Below are 17,685 nucleotides of genomic sequence, written 5' to 3' on the forward strand. Positions count from 1 at the left end.
GCAATGACATCTCTGCGCGTGGGAAGTGTTTCCCTCAGCACTGGGAGGATCTGAGGCTGCACCCCAGTGGGATTCCCTGCTTGAGTTGGAAGGCTAACTCAGAGCTAGATGCATATCACAGCGAGAGTGCGGAAGGTTTAGCTGGGATGAAGTACCAGAAGGGACAGACACTCCAAGTAGAAGGGGCTTCCCCCAATTTGGAGGTCGGAGCTGTGCTGCGCATAAGGGACTGAAGAGCCAGGTGACCGCCGTGGCCTGTGCCTTCCGTTGAGGGTCTGATAGGGACGCGACGCTGCTGGTCACGGTGTCTGAATCACGGGAGACAGCCCGGCCGTGCCCAGCGAGCCAGCGCCAGACCCTGGCGTCCTCCATCTTCTCTCCTGAGCTCCCCCTGCTCCAGCTGCCTGAGCCACGGACCGCAGCACCACACACCCCCGCGGGGGGGGACGCCGCGCCCCATCCCCGCCCCCGGCCCCACCCCAGCCCCCCCGCGGGGGCCCTGACCCCACCGCCGGCAGGCGCTGGCTGAGCTCCGAGGCGGCGAGCCGGCAGCGGGGACGCACACAAGGGGTCCGGGCAGCTGGGGGCGGCGGCGGCCGGGTCGGGGCTCCCCCCCCGCCCGCGCTCGCCGCGGCGGTGGTGCGTCCCGGAGGTTACCGGAAGTGGCCGCGCTCGGCGCTGCCATGTTGAGGAGCCGCCGCTGCCGCTGCCGCCGCCGCCGCCGCCGCCGCTTTGTTGTCGCCTCCTCCGGCTGAGGAGGCTCCCCGAGCGGGGGGAGTGGGGAGGAGGGGGGTCGGCCGCCGCAGCCATGGAGGCCAACTGGACCGCGTTCCTGTTCCAGGTACTGGGGGCCCCCCCGGGGGGGCACGGGGGGGACAGGGGGGCCGGGCCCCGGGCTGGCGGGCGGGCGGCGCTCCTCCTCCCCTCCCTCCCGGCTCCGCTCTCCGGCCCGGCCTTAATCCCCCTTTGTTTTTCCGCCCGCCCGCCCCGGCGGAGCGGGGCTGCTGAGGTGAAAGGAGGCGGCCTCACGGGGTGCGGGGGAGAAAGCAGGCCTCGGGGTGAACCCCGGGCCCCCCCTAGCTCGCACACGCACACGCACACACCCTTCCCTCCCGCCCTGAAGGGGAAGGGAGGAGGCCGGTCGCTGTCACCACCCGCGGCCCAGAGAAAGGAGGGCGCCGGGCCGCTGGATAGCGCGGGCCGCTCGGCCACGGCGTGCCGGGCTCGGGCCCGCACCGTGGGGTGAGGGGGTCCCCGGGTTCCCCTCTGAGTCCCCCCCACTTCATCCGTCTTTCGCTCGCTCTCCCTCCTTTTCACCTCCCTCTCCTGTTTTTGTGCGTGTGTGTTGACTTTCTGACCCCTCCCCCCCCGCGAATAGCGGGTATCCCTGGGTTCCCCGCCACTCCCCCTTCCCGCCGTCCCCTCTCGTGTTTACCCAGTTGGGGGGTGTTGTGTGTATCCTCTCCCCAAACTTTTTCACTGGATTTGCATTTTGTCTTTCCCAAGCCTCTGCCGAGCCTTGGCAGCTGACACCCTGTCCCTCTGTCCAGCTCTCCCGCCGTCCCATTCAGCCCGGGGAATCCCCCAGCCGGGCCGGGCCTGGGCGGGGGGAGCGGCGGGGGCCGGGACTCCAGGAGGCCCGACCTTCTCCCGAGCGCTTTTCTCTCTCGTGCCACCTCGAACGTTTCCTCCAGCCAAGTGGGGGAGACGGAAAGTGGAGAGAGCAAACAAAGTCCGCTTACAAAGCCCCCAGATGAGTCATTCGTTGGGGTGTTGGTCTTCACTTTTTGCAAGAAACCTGAAAGTGACTGCAGTCGATACATTGGCAGTCCTCTTGCCCGCCCACTTTAGGTGGGGGACCCCCTATTTGGAGACCTAGGCTGGAACTTATTTTTTTCCTGCTTCGTTTCTATTTGCAAACGAAGCACTTAGCGGGCGGTAGTGATGAGCTCACGGGGAAACTTCGGAACCGGAGGAGGTTAGGAATCTCGTCGCTTTCAGTGCCTTCTTCCCGCCTCTCCGAGTTATTTTCCTTCTTGGAATAACTTCGTGAAATCCCAAACGCATAGCTTGGGTGCTTGAGATCTGTTGGAACTAACCAGAACGGGATGCAGAATTTTCAAAAAATCCTCCCAGCCACTGGACCCATCCCACGGGAGTTAATATAGGGGATTGGATAACTCACACGTTACCTATTGTGTAGAGCTGGTTTATTGTTTTAAGACTATATTCTTTCAAATGTGAGTAGTTTGATTTCTACGTAGTTGTTGAAATATATTCAGGCTTCTTAAAATTGAACATACTCAGAACTGTAGAGCTCAGGAACTTCCCCCTTTTCTCATTCTGATCTGATATTGTTTTATCGTGCTTTGTTGAGCTTGATAATGTGATGTCACCTTAAAAATGCATTGAAAAAGAAGTGATATATAACTAGCCGGCATCCAGGTTGGTGTAAAGGTGGCAAATGCCTTCTCTGGAAAAATCTTTCAAATGGTCCTTTTAAAATATGGGATTAATGGAACACTGAAGTGATTTTTACATGATGAATGATTTAAACTTACCATGTTAAATTTGCTATCTATAAACTTAACGGACGTTGAAAAAAACGAGAATTCTTTATGCAAAAGGAAAACCCACAACTAATTTTTGGAAAGATAGTTGAAAAATCTTTTGGAATACTATTTATTATTCTTTTCCTGGATAAATCAAATGCCAAGCATTTATTGATCAACTTTTTAATTAGATTTTATATTATTTAATTTTTTTCAGCTATTAAAATCTTTTTTCCACCTGATGGAGAAGTGTGAAAGCTAATATTTGATCCTGGGCTTGGCAATGTGTGCAGTGAAAATTGTTGGAAAACTTATAATTTAGAGCCGAGGACAGTTGAATGGGTAAAGAGAATGTTTCAGTCTTTTCTATGGAAAGGTATGAATAGACTTACTCAGTTCTAGTTTTAAGTAATTTTTACTGGGGAAATGGAGAGTTAAACTCTCTTGTTTGTTTCCTGGAGCATCCTATTGAATTTACATTTTAAAACAGTTTAATACCTGCTTGCTTTCCAGATAAGCTGGTGGAAAGTGAAAGCCATACCTGTTAAAATGTTTGATGGATGATTCTTCTAACAGGACATTCAAGATATGACTCACTGATGCTAATTTGTTTCAGTACAAAATCTTTTACCCTGTGGCGCTGGAAGATTTCATGGTGCCATATTCTACCACCGTGGGTGATGAAATAACATTTTTGTTTCATTTTTTGCCAGCTCCAGCAAAAGGAAAGCTTGGGCAGGGTTAGTTGAATGAGACGGGAGATAAAATTAAAACTTTGATTTGATGATGCTAGTCAAATAAAAGTTTACCCAGAAGTTATATATATTTTTTTAAACACTTAACTAAAGGCAGGCCATGGTTGTTATTTTACTCTGTCTCTCCCCTAGAGAACAAGTTGGGGAAAGCCAGTTCCCCTCTTAGAAGGCTTCATGTAGAAGTGTGGGGATCCTAGGAATCCTCAGAGAGTGATTCCCGTAGTGGTCGAGGCATTCTACAGCCTTTCACCCAAGAAGCAGGGACCTGGTGTGACCCTCCTGTGAGAGTGAGCTTCAGCAATGCTGTAAAAATACTTTATGTTGCCACAGACATCTGAATTGGTAAAATGGCAGTAAGTGCTTTTAGTACTCCATCGAACTAATGGTTGTTTGGAATTGAAAAAATGCCTCTAAACACTAGAAGTCTGAACTTTGTCCAGAAGATTTGCATTCCCTATTATCTGATCTGTTAGCCTTTGAAATTGTATATCTTGAGCTATCTTCAGCTATTAACCGTTTGTATACTGTATGGAAACTTGGGTATCCTACAACCAGGTTGGAAAGGGGGTAAGATTAGAGTCTAAATTCTATAAAGTTTCTGCGAATGCCACCTATGTAGACACTGACATTTACAGGAGCTCCATAAATTAAATTAAAAAGTGGACTGTAATTCAGTATGTTCACTAAGTCCAGAAAGATACTCAGAAGTAATCATACAATTTCTGTGAGTACTTCCAGGATTCAAAGGGAGATTCAGTCAACATGATTACGTTGAAACTAGTAACTCTGAATACCACACTTGCTAATGATTTGGGGGAGACTGGTTCTGGTTCCAGGCTTAGCTGTTGTGCTGCCGTCAAGTAAACATGCAGCAATGCGCGGTAGATGTTCTCATCCATCAGAGGAGGAGCTCTGTGTGACTGTGTGTGTCTGTCTCCTTGGTTTTGTCTCCTTAATCAAGTTAACTAGAAGACTTGATTATAGAGTGAGAAGGGTAAATAAGTGTCTAGAGTGTCTAAGATGATGGGATGGGCCCCTCTTAGGACGTTGTGTATTTAAAATGTTTGGAACTTTTACCTCCGAGTGCGTGTATCCTTTTAGGATTACAGAACTCAAGCATAGGGACTTGGGCTCGCTGTCAAGAGTTTCAAAAATAATGTTGGTAAAGTACAACATATTAGGAAGAACTATTTCAGGAATTTTTCCCATCATTTCCTAAATGTTTATTGGTTGGAGGTATGGAGTATTTTGAAAGAATCAAAACCAAGAGTAACTACTCATAAATACCGAAAACCTGATCCACGATGAAAGTTTGGTTTCAGTGCAGCTAAAGAAAATTTCCAGACAGTGTCCAGCCCCTGGTTTTGGAGTGGAGAAGCACATTATAACAGCAAATGTCTAATGCTTTAATGAAAACCTACAACTGCTGGAAGAAGATGAAAATGAAAGGAATTTTAATTATTTATAGTTTGTTTTTTCTTATTGGTCTGTCTTTGAGAGTTTAGGGTTTGAGCAACTAGTATTGCTGAAGGATGCAGACTTCTAGTATAAGATTAAACGAACTGAGAAACAACTGACAGGTGTTTTGCTGTGGGCTACCTTCACAGATGCTGTCCAGGTTGATTAATAGCAGCTTTCATTCCAACCAAATCTTTTAGTAGAGTTAAGTGAAAATTTTAAAAGTAAACTTAACAAATAGCATATGTATGCAGAGAACTAGATTCCTTTTGTCACTTAGCAACAGCCTCCTTCCTCAGTCACTAAGAGTTTTGTGATGGAAAGGGAGAGACATAGTGCCTTTCTTTTCCTAGATAAGATAGACAAATAGATGATTACATGCATATATGTGTATGTGTATGAGTGTGTGGTTTGTGTGTTGCTGCAGTAAGGTACTGTTAAATACTTGTCAGGAGTGTAATTCTTTTGACAAGTTATTTAAACTTGGTTTCTGTGCTGGCAGACTAAGGCAAACTGATTTCATTAGCTGATATGTCCCTTATGAACCAGGGTGGTGTGTAGTTTAGTCAGCTGTTTGAAAGCAAGATCACTGTCAGCAACTTAGTTGCAAAAGTTTTGTGTCTGCACAAACGCTTTGTATTGGGAGCTCTGAGAGTAACTAGGTGTTTGCTGGATCTCTGCTGCAGAGAGTAGCTTACAGGCTCTTTGATTGTTTCTTCTGGTCTCTATTGTCTGGAGCATGTTGAATTTTGAAGGTCATTGTGAGAGGCTGAGTTTCTGAAGTATAAATGTTTGGTTTTAGGCCCATGAAGCCTCCCATCACCAACAGCAGGCACCCACCAACAGCTTGCTGCCCCTCCTGAGCTCTGCTGTGGAGCCCCCTGATCAGAAACCATTGCTTCCAATACCAATAACTCAGAAACCTCAGGCTGCACCAGAAACATTAAAGGATGCCATTGGGATTAAAAAAGAAAAACCCAAAACTTCGTTTGTGTGCACTTACTGCAGTAAAGCTTTCAGGGACAGCTATCACCTGAGGCGCCACGAGTCCTGCCACACAGGGATCAAGTTGGTGTCCCGGCCAAAGAAAACCCCCACCACGGTGGTTCCCCTTATCTCCACCATCGCTGGGGACAGCAGCCGAACTTCGTTGGTCTCAACCATTGCAGGCATCTTGTCAACAGTCACTACATCCTCCTCTGGCACCAACCCCAGTAGCAGTGCCAGCACCACAGCTATGCCCGTGACCCAGTCTGTCAAGAAACCCAGTAAGCCTGTCAAGAAGAATCATGCTTGTGAGATGTGTGGGAAGGCCTTCCGAGATGTGTACCACCTCAATCGGCACAAGCTCTCCCATTCCGACGAAAAGCCCTTTGAGTGTCCTATTTGTAATCAGCGCTTCAAGAGGAAGGACCGGATGACTTACCATGTGAGGTCTCATGAAGGAGGCATCACCAAACCGTATACTTGCAGTGTTTGTGGGAAAGGCTTCTCGAGGTACTGCATTTTGCTTTGCTTTTTTTCACTATGGTATCAGTGAACTTCAGTTTTGTCTCTGTATGATCTAGAAGGTTTATGTGAGAATAGTTGTGGGCAGGCCTGTGTTATTAGAGGAGATTGGCAATAAAGTATTACACCTCCAGGTCTAATTTCAGTTTGGTGTGGTTGACAAGTGGTGACTTAGTGATTAACTTCTTATTTCATTTAAGAAGTGCCTGGGTGGACTCGGGTCTTCATTTGGCACATCAATACTTCTTATCATTGCAGAACCACCAGTTTCCAGTCCAGTTAGGTGACCAGACATGAGGTTCACTGTTTGCTCAAATCAAAGAAACGTATTTCCTAGAAGTTGAGATGACCTTGAATACTCTTAAAACTTTTAGAAGAATGTTTTTCCATTTTCTTCTGGTGACTAACATTTCACTAATTTTCATTTTTAAAGGCTTTTAAAGTTAATATTGTAGTAGCTGTTTCTGGCAAGTGTTAGAACTAAAACTTTGGGTATTTTGTGATTGTAAAGAATCAAGATCTCATATGATTTGATGTTGACTAGGAGAGAAAATTAACAGGTAAAGGACTAAGACTTTTGTTTATGGTAAGAGAGGTAAGAAGGCTTGCACGGCGTGGGGGGTGGCGGGGAATTGCTGATTCTGGTAGCTTTCTTTAAAATGCCCCCCACCCAATGTAAACATCACAGTAAGTAGCATTTCTCTATGTGTGTTCCATTACATACTCTGTTGAAACTCTCTCTTTCACAGGCCTGACCACTTAAGCTGTCACGTAAAACATGTCCATTCAACAGAAAGACCCTTCAAATGCCAAGTAAGAGTTAAAATGACTTATCCTTAGTGTAGCACTTAATGCACATTATCCAGAAGGTCTGAGCCAATCAAATCTCACTGTTCTTGAATAGTCTTAAAATCACTGACTTGAGTAAATGCGGTCCATTTGAATTCTAGTTTTATAAAATATAAATGACAGCTTCTGTTTCTGTGAGGCAAGATCATTTAAAAATGTAAATGTGTTGTTTTTGTTAAGCTACATTTCCCTTTCCTTGAGCAACAGTATTTATTGTTACAAGAAATAAAATTTATAGTCTTGCAAAGGTCATTGTGTATTTGAAGTGAATAAAGTGCTTTAAATTAGTTTCTAGGTTGATGATTGAGGTTGTTTTAACTGTAATAGAAGAAAATATGAATTTTCTCCCAAATGTTATCACTTAGTGGATTTTTGTCTGCTATTGCCAAATTGGAGCATTTTCTAGTTGTTTGAAAATCTGTTCATGTTAATGATTTTATTCGACGTAAGATGTGACAAAGAATCTTGCTAAATCAAATGAATGTTTTAAGCATCAATAATTCTGGTTTGTTGCTGGAAGTCTTTTTGTGCTCCTTTCAGTTAAATTTGTTATTGACTGATTTTATTAAGTAAATGATATGAGTTCTAAGAAAAATCCAATTGGAGGAAGGAAGCTAGTGTCATTGAGTGAGTGTCTGCTACCTGTGAGGCCTCGGGCCATGCCCTTAGTCCACCAGTAATTTTGTGAGGTAGGTATTATTCTCCTTTTCCAGATGAAGAAACAAATTCAGATAGGTTAACTAGTTTGCTCGATGTTACACTGTTTAGTGACTCGGGGAGCTGGATTTCAATCTAGGTTTAACTGGCTCTAAAGCTCACATCTTGACACTACTCTGTGTTGATATTTCTTTCTTCCCCCAAAATGTAAGGGTCTAAAATTCACCAAGTGTTTTATGATGATTATGATTCTAGGTAACACATGCAATTAAAATTCAGCTCAGTCTGCTGGCTGACATGGGTAGGGTAAGGCCTAGAATATAACGTACTTTAAAATGGGTAGAACAGGATAGTCTATATTTAAAAAAAGTTTTCCTCCCTCATGCAGACGTGCACTGCTGCCTTTGCCACCAAAGACAGACTGCGGACACACATGGTGCGCCACGAAGGCAAGGTATCATGTAACATCTGTGGGAAGCTCCTGAGCGCAGCATACATCACCAGCCACTTAAAGACACATGGGCAGAGCCAAAGTATCAACTGTAATACATGTAAACAAGGCATCAGTAAAAGTAGGTGACCCTTCAAATTGTATTTCTTTTGCATTTCAGATTGATGAAAATCTAGATTTTTTTATAATATATCGAAGATATTTTCACTATGCTCTCAGGACTATATTTAGTGTTATCTTACATGTTTCCCCCTAATACTGAAGTTTGCAAACACACATCAATGGAGAGTGTGCATTAGTGTTAGAAGTATCCTTCACATGCATGTATAGAAACAGCACTGATAAGCTCTCCATTAATTTTGCCTTCAATCCTGTGCTTGTCTACCCATAACACCCGTGTTAGAAGAGCAGAATTTCCCCATAGCTGTTTTTCAGTGTGTCCCTTCTTCTATGGGGTTTGAATAAAAAGCTCTGGTGTGTTAGACTTGTGGCAGCAGAAGCCGTGCTAGGAAGTTACATCTTATCCCAGGCAATTTTAATTGTTTTTATTTAATGTTAGGAAGATTCTCAAGCATCAGTGTCTCCTGATTGTATTAATAACATGTCCTTAATGATCTTAAAGATGAAAGCAGTGTTAATAAGTTGGCTTTTCAAATCCAAATCTGTAGGGAAATGGGATATCATATCCATTTGAAGATTTAAATGCTTTGTTTACCTTAAATTTAGAGTTGAAGGTGGAATGTTCCAGGGACTTTGGATAAAATTCAATACTTGCGTTTAGCCAGGCTTTTTCTTTAAGATCGCCCTAACCACCAGAAGAAAGTGTTTTCCTAATTCTGTATTCTGTTATGTATGTACTTTATGCAGCAAAAACATCAAATTCTCAAAATAGGTGGCCAAAAGTGAATGGGAAAGAACGCTTAATGTGTTTTAATCTCATCCATTTTTGCTTCTTTGTAAGTACGTGGGGTTTATTATCTAGCATGTCATATTTTGTCAACTTTACAAGAATTCACTTTTAGAGTACATCGTTGTGGTCAAGTAACCAAGTATGTTAGATATTTTGATGAGCATTAATTAGTCCATGCTAATAATACCTAAGTCCCATTCTAAAAGATACCTGCTTTTTGATATAGCAAAGAACTTTTTTCTTTTATCTTGGTTTTCCCAATTTATACTTTTTCTACACTCTTTTATTAATTTACCTATTTTGACCAGTATAGACACAAGCAGCAAAAAGGATGCACTGTAGTAAAAACTATCAAGTCAGATGATAAAGATCATAGAGGCATGTGGAGTCAGAGTATCTAAAGATTTTGAAAAAATGGCCGCAGTTTTTCAAGGTAAATACAGAGTTTCTGGTTTTCTTTGGAATAGCATGCATGAGTGAAGAGACCAGCAACCAGAAGCAACAGCAGCAGCAGCAGCAGCAGCAGCAGCAGCAACAACAACATGTGACGAGCTGGCCAGGGAAGCAGGTAGAGACACTGAGACTGTGGGAAGAAGCTGTCAAAGCAAGAAAGAAAGGTAAGATGAAGTGCTCAAATGGCAGAGATGTATGCCAAGTGTAGTATGCCAAGTGATCGAAGTAAAGAAGCCACAGATTAGGGAATCTAGCTTTATGGAAACATGGATATACTATATGCTGAGAAGTATCTGGTAAAGTTAAGTTATTGGCAACAAAGCTTCCAGGCTTCCAGATAAATTGTCTTACTAGGAAATAAAAATTCCTAGTACTTCTTGTCATGTTCTTTCTTTTGATTGACTTTTTGTTACAAATTTGGAGCCAAATTTTGTCCTCTGCTATGTCTGCTCAGAGTTCCATTTTTATGTCAACCTCCATGCATTATGTGCTTCTTATTTTTCTTTCTAAAATATTCCCACTTTTAGAGGTAGATGAAATATCCTTCTGTGTACATAAGTTTATTTTCTTACAACTGTGCTGTTTGCTGTTTAGTGTTCTTTCTGCATTGTATTATTTATTATGTGTGTCAGACTCTATAATGCTGATGTCTTTTCTCTTAGTCTCACCCTTAATCTCGTTCTCTCTGTCCCTGGGGCTGGCATTAGCTTAACAGTTGTTAGGGACTTTACTGTAATTGTTACTAAAATTGAGAATGGTTTGCTTTTCTCTCATATGTATCTTATAAAGAATCAGTTGGAGTATCAGTTTTCAACACCCCTTTTTAACTTACTAACTGTAGCTTTGGCTTCTGTACTATTTTGCAGCCATTTCAAATAAATCATTCTGTCAGTGTATCACCAGCCACAGGACAGATTCCTAAATTCCTTCTTTCCTCCACCACCCCTGCCATGTCTTACTGTTTTATTTTAAATTCATAAGGAATCCTCTGCGTGTTGGCTCCTCAGTAATTCCTTTGCTGTATAGTTTCTTCCATCCCTTGCTTTCATATAGTGTGGCTGTTCCCTTCCTCAGATCCTTCTAAACATCCTGTACTTGGATAAAGATAAAAGGAATAGCATCCCTTTACATACATCTACTGGCATTGGAGGAAAAGAATGCAGCAGTCCAGATAGGCTTTCCAGCATTCCTCAGGTGCTGCTTGTTCCTATCTTCCAAATGAAGATTTGTCATTATTTTGATAAAATGCTTTGTGGTAGGAGAAGGGGTGGAGAATTGGAGGGGGGAGAAGAAAAATGTATATATGTGTATATGCTATGATAATTGCATAGTGGGTTGAAAGCATAGTATGTAGAGAAGGAGTGAGAGTAAAAGTGTGGAAGTTATGGGAAAAAGGACACTTTAGATTCAAAAGAAGATGTGGGAGGAGAGGTAGGGAGGTGGTGCATGTGAGAGTAAAAACTCCTTTATTGAAAATGGGAGAAGAATATCCTTAGCAATGCTACCATCACCTCAAAAGTGAGTGGGTTTTTTCTCTCTTTCTGCACTTTTCTATTTGGTATTATATTCAGTTTGCTTGCACAATAAGATTCAGTTGTTTAGCTCTTCTGACCTCCATGAAACAAAATGCTATTGTATTCCCATTTGTAGCATGAATCTCTCTGGAAACGACCACTGATGTTCGAAACTTCTGTGTTCATGTTAGTAAATGTCACATTTTGGGGAAGAGGAGACTCCTGACCTGAAAACCTAAACTTGTATCAACAATGTCCCTTTTAAATATCAGACCTATATAAGGTAATATAAGTTCCCAAACCTGGATGACAATCAGATCATCATCTCAGGAGCTTTTTAAACATACACATCTCCCAGTTCCATCTAAGTCTCAGTATTGAATTTGCTGGAAAGCCATTTTTTAAAAAGCTCCCTACATAAATGATTTTGATCATCAGCCAGATTTGGGAACCCCTGATGTGGATTATGGAGTATGCCAAAGTTACAGCATATTGATCAAGGAAGAGCTGCTTATTGCCTCCAGGGTCTACCTGAGGTGATTTGACCCATGTGTGGGAATGCATGCAGACCTCCATCTTTAGTCTCAAGTGCATTTCTCCACTTTGACAGTCAAGTCACGGCCAGCCCACCCATCTTTCTTCTTACTGATGTTTTCTGACACATCAGCAGGTGCTACTGAGTTTTGTTGAGGGGCGGGGTGGGGGTGTCACCTCTGAGGGAAATTTTCTTTAAGAGTTTCCCAGGCTTTGCTGGATAACAAGGACCAGGATCCCCTAACTCACTGAAGGCTCTCCTTGCCTGCATAGTCGTCTGTGGTGTGGATGGTGCTATGTGTAAGATGTGCAGTTGAATGACACTAGGCATAAAGTCAGTGATTATGTCAACATCAGAAAGAGAAGAAATAAGAGTGGGGAGGAGAACATGAACCTACTGAGGGATAGTTTTTTCTTTTTTAATATGGTAAAGAAACATAACCAGGAACAACCGGAGTATTTAACTAAAATGATTTTTCTAAGACTGAAATAAACAGGTGATGTTAAAATAGTCTATCAGTCCCTACTTATGGATTTTTAAAACCTTAACAGAATGTGGCTTCATGTCTGAGAAGGCTGTGGAGCACATAGCATTGAGGATATACACCTCTTCTGCTAGTTACAGTGTGCCTTATGAGAAGGTTTTTCTGATTATTTGTTATTGTGTAACCATCGGCCCAGCTCTTTGTAAACAAGCTCTTTTCGCCTGGCCTGCCAGTGGTTGGCTCCTCCACGAAAGTCTTTTAGAACTCAGAGGAACTGCATGAAGTGGTAGTGAGAATACTTAGCCCTACTTGATATCTCTGCCCCTCAGAGTGCCTTGCAGAAATTAACTGATCTTCTCAGCATCACTGTGAGGTAGGTAAGTAAATCTAAAGTTGAAACCAGAAGCTCCAAGGCTAAAGAAGATGCCTAAGTCTTTGTGGGAGGGATAGCATCAAATTCACCTACTGGGATCCTGGCCCCTGGTCTTGTGCTCAGAAGGTTCCTCCCTTCCTGTTGACCACTTGATGAAAACTGTAATTTAATTTATTAATGTTTGTCCTTTTTAATTAAAAGAAGTTGATTCAGAAACTGAATTTTGTTCACTGTTTTGAGATTCTAAAGGCCCTTTTATCTTCTTATTTTAGAAGCTGCTAACCTGTGCCAAACCTCCACGGCTGCTACGACACCTGTGACTCTCACTACTCCATTCAATATAACGTCCTCTGTGTCGTCTGGGACTATGTCAAACCCAGTCACAGTGGCAGCTGCAATGAGCATGAGAAGTCCAGTAAATGTTTCAAGTGCGGTTAACATAACCAGCCCAATGAACATAGGGCACCCTGTAACTATAACCAGTCCATTATCCATGACCTCCCCTTTAACACTCACTACCCCAGTCAACCTCCCCACCCCCGTCACTGCTCCAGTGAATATAGCACACCCTGTCACGATCACGTCTCCAATGAACCTGCCCACACCTATGACGTTAGCCGCCCCTCTCAATATAGCAATGAGGCCTGTAGAGAGCATGCCTTTCTTACCCCAAGCTTTGCCTACATCACCGCCTTGGTAAACAGTATTATAAAATCAAAATATGGGTTAAAGTAAATATTTACCAGCAACTTACTTTTAGTTTATTAAAGCAAAAAGTAAACCATGAAATTGGGAGATTTTATTACATTAGTTAATAATAGTGTAGTAGCATTTTTCTCCGATTTGGCTGGGATTGTTCACAGTAGGGTGTGTGTAACTTATCACTGGACCACTTTAGTTTAATCAGAAATTCCTTTCAGCTGACAGCATTGCTTAAACAGGATAGTAGCTGGCAAGATGAAATGCCAGAATTGAACCAGTCATAAAAAAGCAAAACCCATTTCAAAGTAAAAAAACAGCATTACTGTCTCTAATCCCAAGAAATTATTTTATTCTAAACACTAGCAGAACTCTTCTCCCTATACCAGGTGGATGGCTGATTTTAACCTGAAGTTCTAAATCCACGAATTGAGAGCTAGTGTAGAATTGTCTGTGTTTATTGTTTTTATGAGTAAATACATGCATTGTCATAATAAAATGCATTTCAGAGAATATGCATTTTACCTTTGGGAATATGTTAATTTCAGGCAGCATTCCCTATGGGAAAGGTGATACCAGCTCTGATATGCAAAGCATATGATAATTTATCATTCTAACTTCAACATATAATAGGGATTGTGACCTGATATTTGGAGATGTAAATATTGCTCAGCATATTAATCCTGATGGAATATAGCATTGTAGTTGACTTTTTTAAAAAAATTTAAAAAAAAAATCCCAACCAAAATATACAAATTGTGTTTTGGTAAGGAAAGGCCGCAACTGACAGAGGAGAAGTCAAGCTTGCGGACAGGCAGACTCCTAACAAACGGAGGCCAATGGGACTCCTATTCAGGAGCCAAGGAGTACTTTGGAACAGTTAAAATATGTTGCTTTAAATTGGAAGACGCTGGAGGCACTGGGATGTGATATGCCCCTCTCTCTCCCAATCAGAGCCTGTTGATGTTACAACAGGGAAAGATGTGTTAGTCGCTCACTAGAGTTTATGTCTTATATTAAATTGTATACAGTTTTTATTCTAACCACTAACTAGGTAGTGTGCCCCTTCAGAACAAGCAGAGTGTCTCTTTTTTTTTAATTTCTCCTTCCGTTTCTTAATCAAGTATTGTGCAGATTTGTTCAACTTTGTAAATATGGACATCACTTTTTTTCTTTTCTTTGAGAAAACACTTGTATCAGCTTTGTGGTGTTTTCAGGGAGACAGCTGTCTGCACTCCCTGTAGAAACCCAACAGTGCACGTTAAGACATGTGCTTTTTATTTCTTAGCAGGATGTACATAAAGTAGAAACCAAAAGCTAGGGAAACAGATACTCTTTACACCATCATGCCACACATTAATGTTTTTAAAGCATTGTGTTTTTTTAAAAAGTTACTAAAACCAAGACTCTGTGATTTTTTTTTTAAGTTGCAATATGTTTTTGGTTTTTTTCCTATTTTAATCTTGCAGTTAAGAGAGATGGAAATTAGTTGTGTTAATCTTGCAGAATGTTTGCAGGACTGACTATCAAACTGGATGACTTCCATTTATACCCCACTGTGTCAGTTCAAGCATCAAAATACCTTGCATCTGAGGCAGACTTCCTACATCAGGGACAGGTATCTGTGTGTCATTATACAAAACAGTTCTAGGGGGTTGAACTACATAGTAAAAAATAAAATAAATAGTACTTAGTGTAAAATAATTTTATAAATGATCTTTTGTACTTTAGGACATTAAATTGTACAACTTTTGTATATATAAAAGCTTAGGAACTTTCTGTTTAGCAGGAAGGCAACACATTCCTACACTTTTAATGTATATGTTTGTTATAATGTCCATGTAAACATGCCCTATGTTTGTGCCTTTTAATTAGTTTGTCTCAATAAACAAGATGTAGAGAAAAATATGTAGCTATGACTTTGTTACAACTGTTCCTATCCACAGTACAAAGATGGTTTGTTTTTTAATATGTAGAGCATTATGTGTGGACTACTGGAAGGATTCATGTAGGGAAGGCCCATGCATGGCCCTGCTGAGGCCTGGACTGGGCAGGTAGTGGCCACATTTGGAGGAAGCCCACATTTCCTGGCATGCAGCCCCAGGACCCGGTTCTGGCTCTGCCTGCTGGGACTTGTCATCTCTCTCTGGCTGGGCTGGCAATTGTGATTCCCCATGATTCAGACAGCCCAGGCTTCCTCCACAGTGGCCTAAAGAGCAGTCCTCAGTGGGGGCAGGTGTGGACCCTACCCCCAGGCTAGAGTGTGGTCATCAGAACCCTGAAAGTATTAGTTCTTAAAGAAAAAAGATATATACTAGAAATGATTGTTTTATCAATTCATTGTATAATAAACAGGAGTGAGACTTCATTGTATGACTTCAGTTAAAATGCTATTTTGTATGCATTCTTTATTCACTTAAGAAGCTTGTCTGCAATAATAAAGCCACGTCGTGTCTTCTTTGGGAGGGAGAGAGTTGGCAGGATGGGGGTGGCAGCGGGCCACTGAAAGGGGGGCTGAATAGGTTGCGTGGTGAAATTCTCCTGTCTTGGAACTGGAATTGAGTCTTGATGCTGATGAACTGATTCAACCAAGTGTTGAAGGCACGACGGCCACCGCTCTACGAAAAAGCAGTTTGTTTTTCCCTTCTGGTTGTAACCTGGTTGAGAGCTTCCTTTTTATCAGATTGGCAGCTAAACAGTTGTATTAGATAATCCTCAAATCTGACATCCAGCCTGTTATGCTCTAGGGCTCGCTGCTTGGCCTGCATTTGCCTTTTATTGTGTATCCATTTCCCTCCTAAGGTGTGCTCCTAAATGAAGGTTTCTATGTAAGCAGATGATGATTTTTCCTGTCAATACCAGCACTGTATTACTAACATGCAAAATACTGCAGATTTATTTTAACAAATTAAAGTTAACCGGTCACAAATGTTATGATGGATTGCTTAATACCTCAGAAGCTTCACCAATTCACTATGATGATAGAGAAATTTTTGAAGCACTGCTTCTCTAGGTGTACACATCTCAGGATTGGGCTGGAGAGAGAGGGAGGAACTAATGTCAGGCTGGTTGGGGTTGAGATACCACAGAGAGGGGAGGGTTCAAATGGACCAGACTGACTGTAGGAGGGGAAGTACTCCTGCCAACCAGCTTGAGTAAAGCCCAGGAAGCCAGGCCTTGGGGCAGTGGCCATAGGCTCCTGACCTACCCAACAGAGAAGATGGGTTTAGAACATTTCCTCTTATGCTCTAGGACCCAGTTTCTTTATTTGAAAAAGGTTTTAGGCTGGGTGCTCCAGCCATTTGCGTTCAGTTAGATTCATCGGATGTCTACTGAGTATCAATAATGTGCCAGGCACTGTTAGGCACTGTAGGGCATATAGAGGCAATTAAGACATGGCTGCTGCCTTCACAGATGCTGTTAAGAGAGAGATGACAAGTACCCAAGTGACAGTATCACTAGACAGCAAATAAAGATGAATCTGACAATTTAATGAAAAAGTTTTGGATACCTACATCTGTTTTATATAGAATAGAGGCTTTCCAAACTTCCTCTGATAATTGCTTTAGTCTCCTTATTGACTCAGTGAAACCAGCTGGAGGAAAAGTGTTCCTTGTGTTGCTTTTGTCTGGGAACTGAAAGTGTTATTTCACTGAGTTCCTGGTTAATCTTTCCAGTCCTGGCTGATCAGGTGTCTCTGCTCTTCTCAAGCAGCCCTGCAGTTTGGTCTACCCTGGAAAGACTTGGGTTCCGGATGTATAGGGGATACTGGAGGTTTTCTCTGTAGTATCCTCAAAGATCATTGGACTGAAAGTCCAATGTGTTCATAGGATGATAATCACTTTCCCCTCCCTGCCTAATAAATCTGGCCCTCAGTCCAGCACCTTTTCCATTTCCTCCTCAAAGAGTCTTGGCTTGAAAGAATTCTGTTTGTCCCCGTTTGGGCCTATAAATCTCTACAGCTGATCTGACCTTGGCAGATTACTGGATAACCTCCCCCTGTGTTGTAAAAGTCAGGGGGCAGCAGGTCAATGAGTAATGGTTTAGAGTTGAACACTTATTGGGTCTGTGCATTGATCGAGAATCCACCTTGTCTTGGCTGCCCACCTTTGGGCAATCTAAGGCCCATTTAGTTGCCAACAAAGAAATGGAGGGAGGGTCAAGGGCTTTGCTTTGGATCTTTGTATGATCTAGCCCTCTGCTTGGACCAACAATTGGGGGTTGGCTAGTTAGCTTTCCCCTTCCCAAGGCAGGCACTTGACCCAGATCTTGGCCCTGGACCATGAGGGTCAAGTATACTTCACCTTACAAAAACTGCCCTGTCATGGTAAGGGAATGGATTTTCACACTTCAAATTCCGTATCACCACTGACTTCCATCATAATTTCAGAAATTTTCTTCATCCCTGATTATCTTCTTGACATCCCACCTCCCTAACAACTCTTAAATATCTCTTTGAAGAGTGCATAAAATAACTTAAAATCAC

General features: G+C 42.6%; 1 protein-coding gene across 3 annotated transcripts; it reads left to right on the plus strand.

The window, feature by feature from the left end:
• Window positions 1–531: 531 nt before the first annotated feature.
• VEZF1 (vascular endothelial zinc finger 1) lies at window positions 532–16,131 on the plus strand. Of its 3 annotated transcripts, none has more exons than XM_046675844.1 (7): window positions 532–841; window positions 3,440–3,660; window positions 5,568–6,262; window positions 7,024–7,087; window positions 8,151–8,352; window positions 9,609–9,758; window positions 12,773–16,131. In XM_046675844.1, the coding sequence occupies exons 2-7, from the start codon at window positions 3,655–3,657 to the stop codon at window positions 13,198–13,200; spliced, it is 1,545 nt and encodes a 514-aa protein (XP_046531800.1). In that variant the 5' UTR covers window positions 532–841; window positions 3,440–3,654; the 3' UTR covers window positions 13,201–16,131. The 3 variants fall into 3 exon arrangements, with proteins under 3 accessions (XP_046531800.1, XP_046531799.1, XP_046531801.1); XM_046675845.1 differs by lacking the exon at window positions 532–841 and adding an exon at window positions 931–1,242; XM_046675843.1 differs by lacking the exon at window positions 3,440–3,660 and having other exon boundaries at window positions 533–841; window positions 8,169–8,352.
• Window positions 16,132–17,685: the final 1,554 nt, after the last annotated feature.

The sequence above is a fragment of the Equus quagga genome, chromosome 11, assembly GCF_021613505.1.
Source record: "Equus quagga isolate Etosha38 chromosome 11, UCLA_HA_Equagga_1.0, whole genome shotgun sequence".
Lineage (NCBI taxonomy): Eukaryota > Metazoa > Chordata > Mammalia > Perissodactyla > Equidae > Equus > Equus quagga.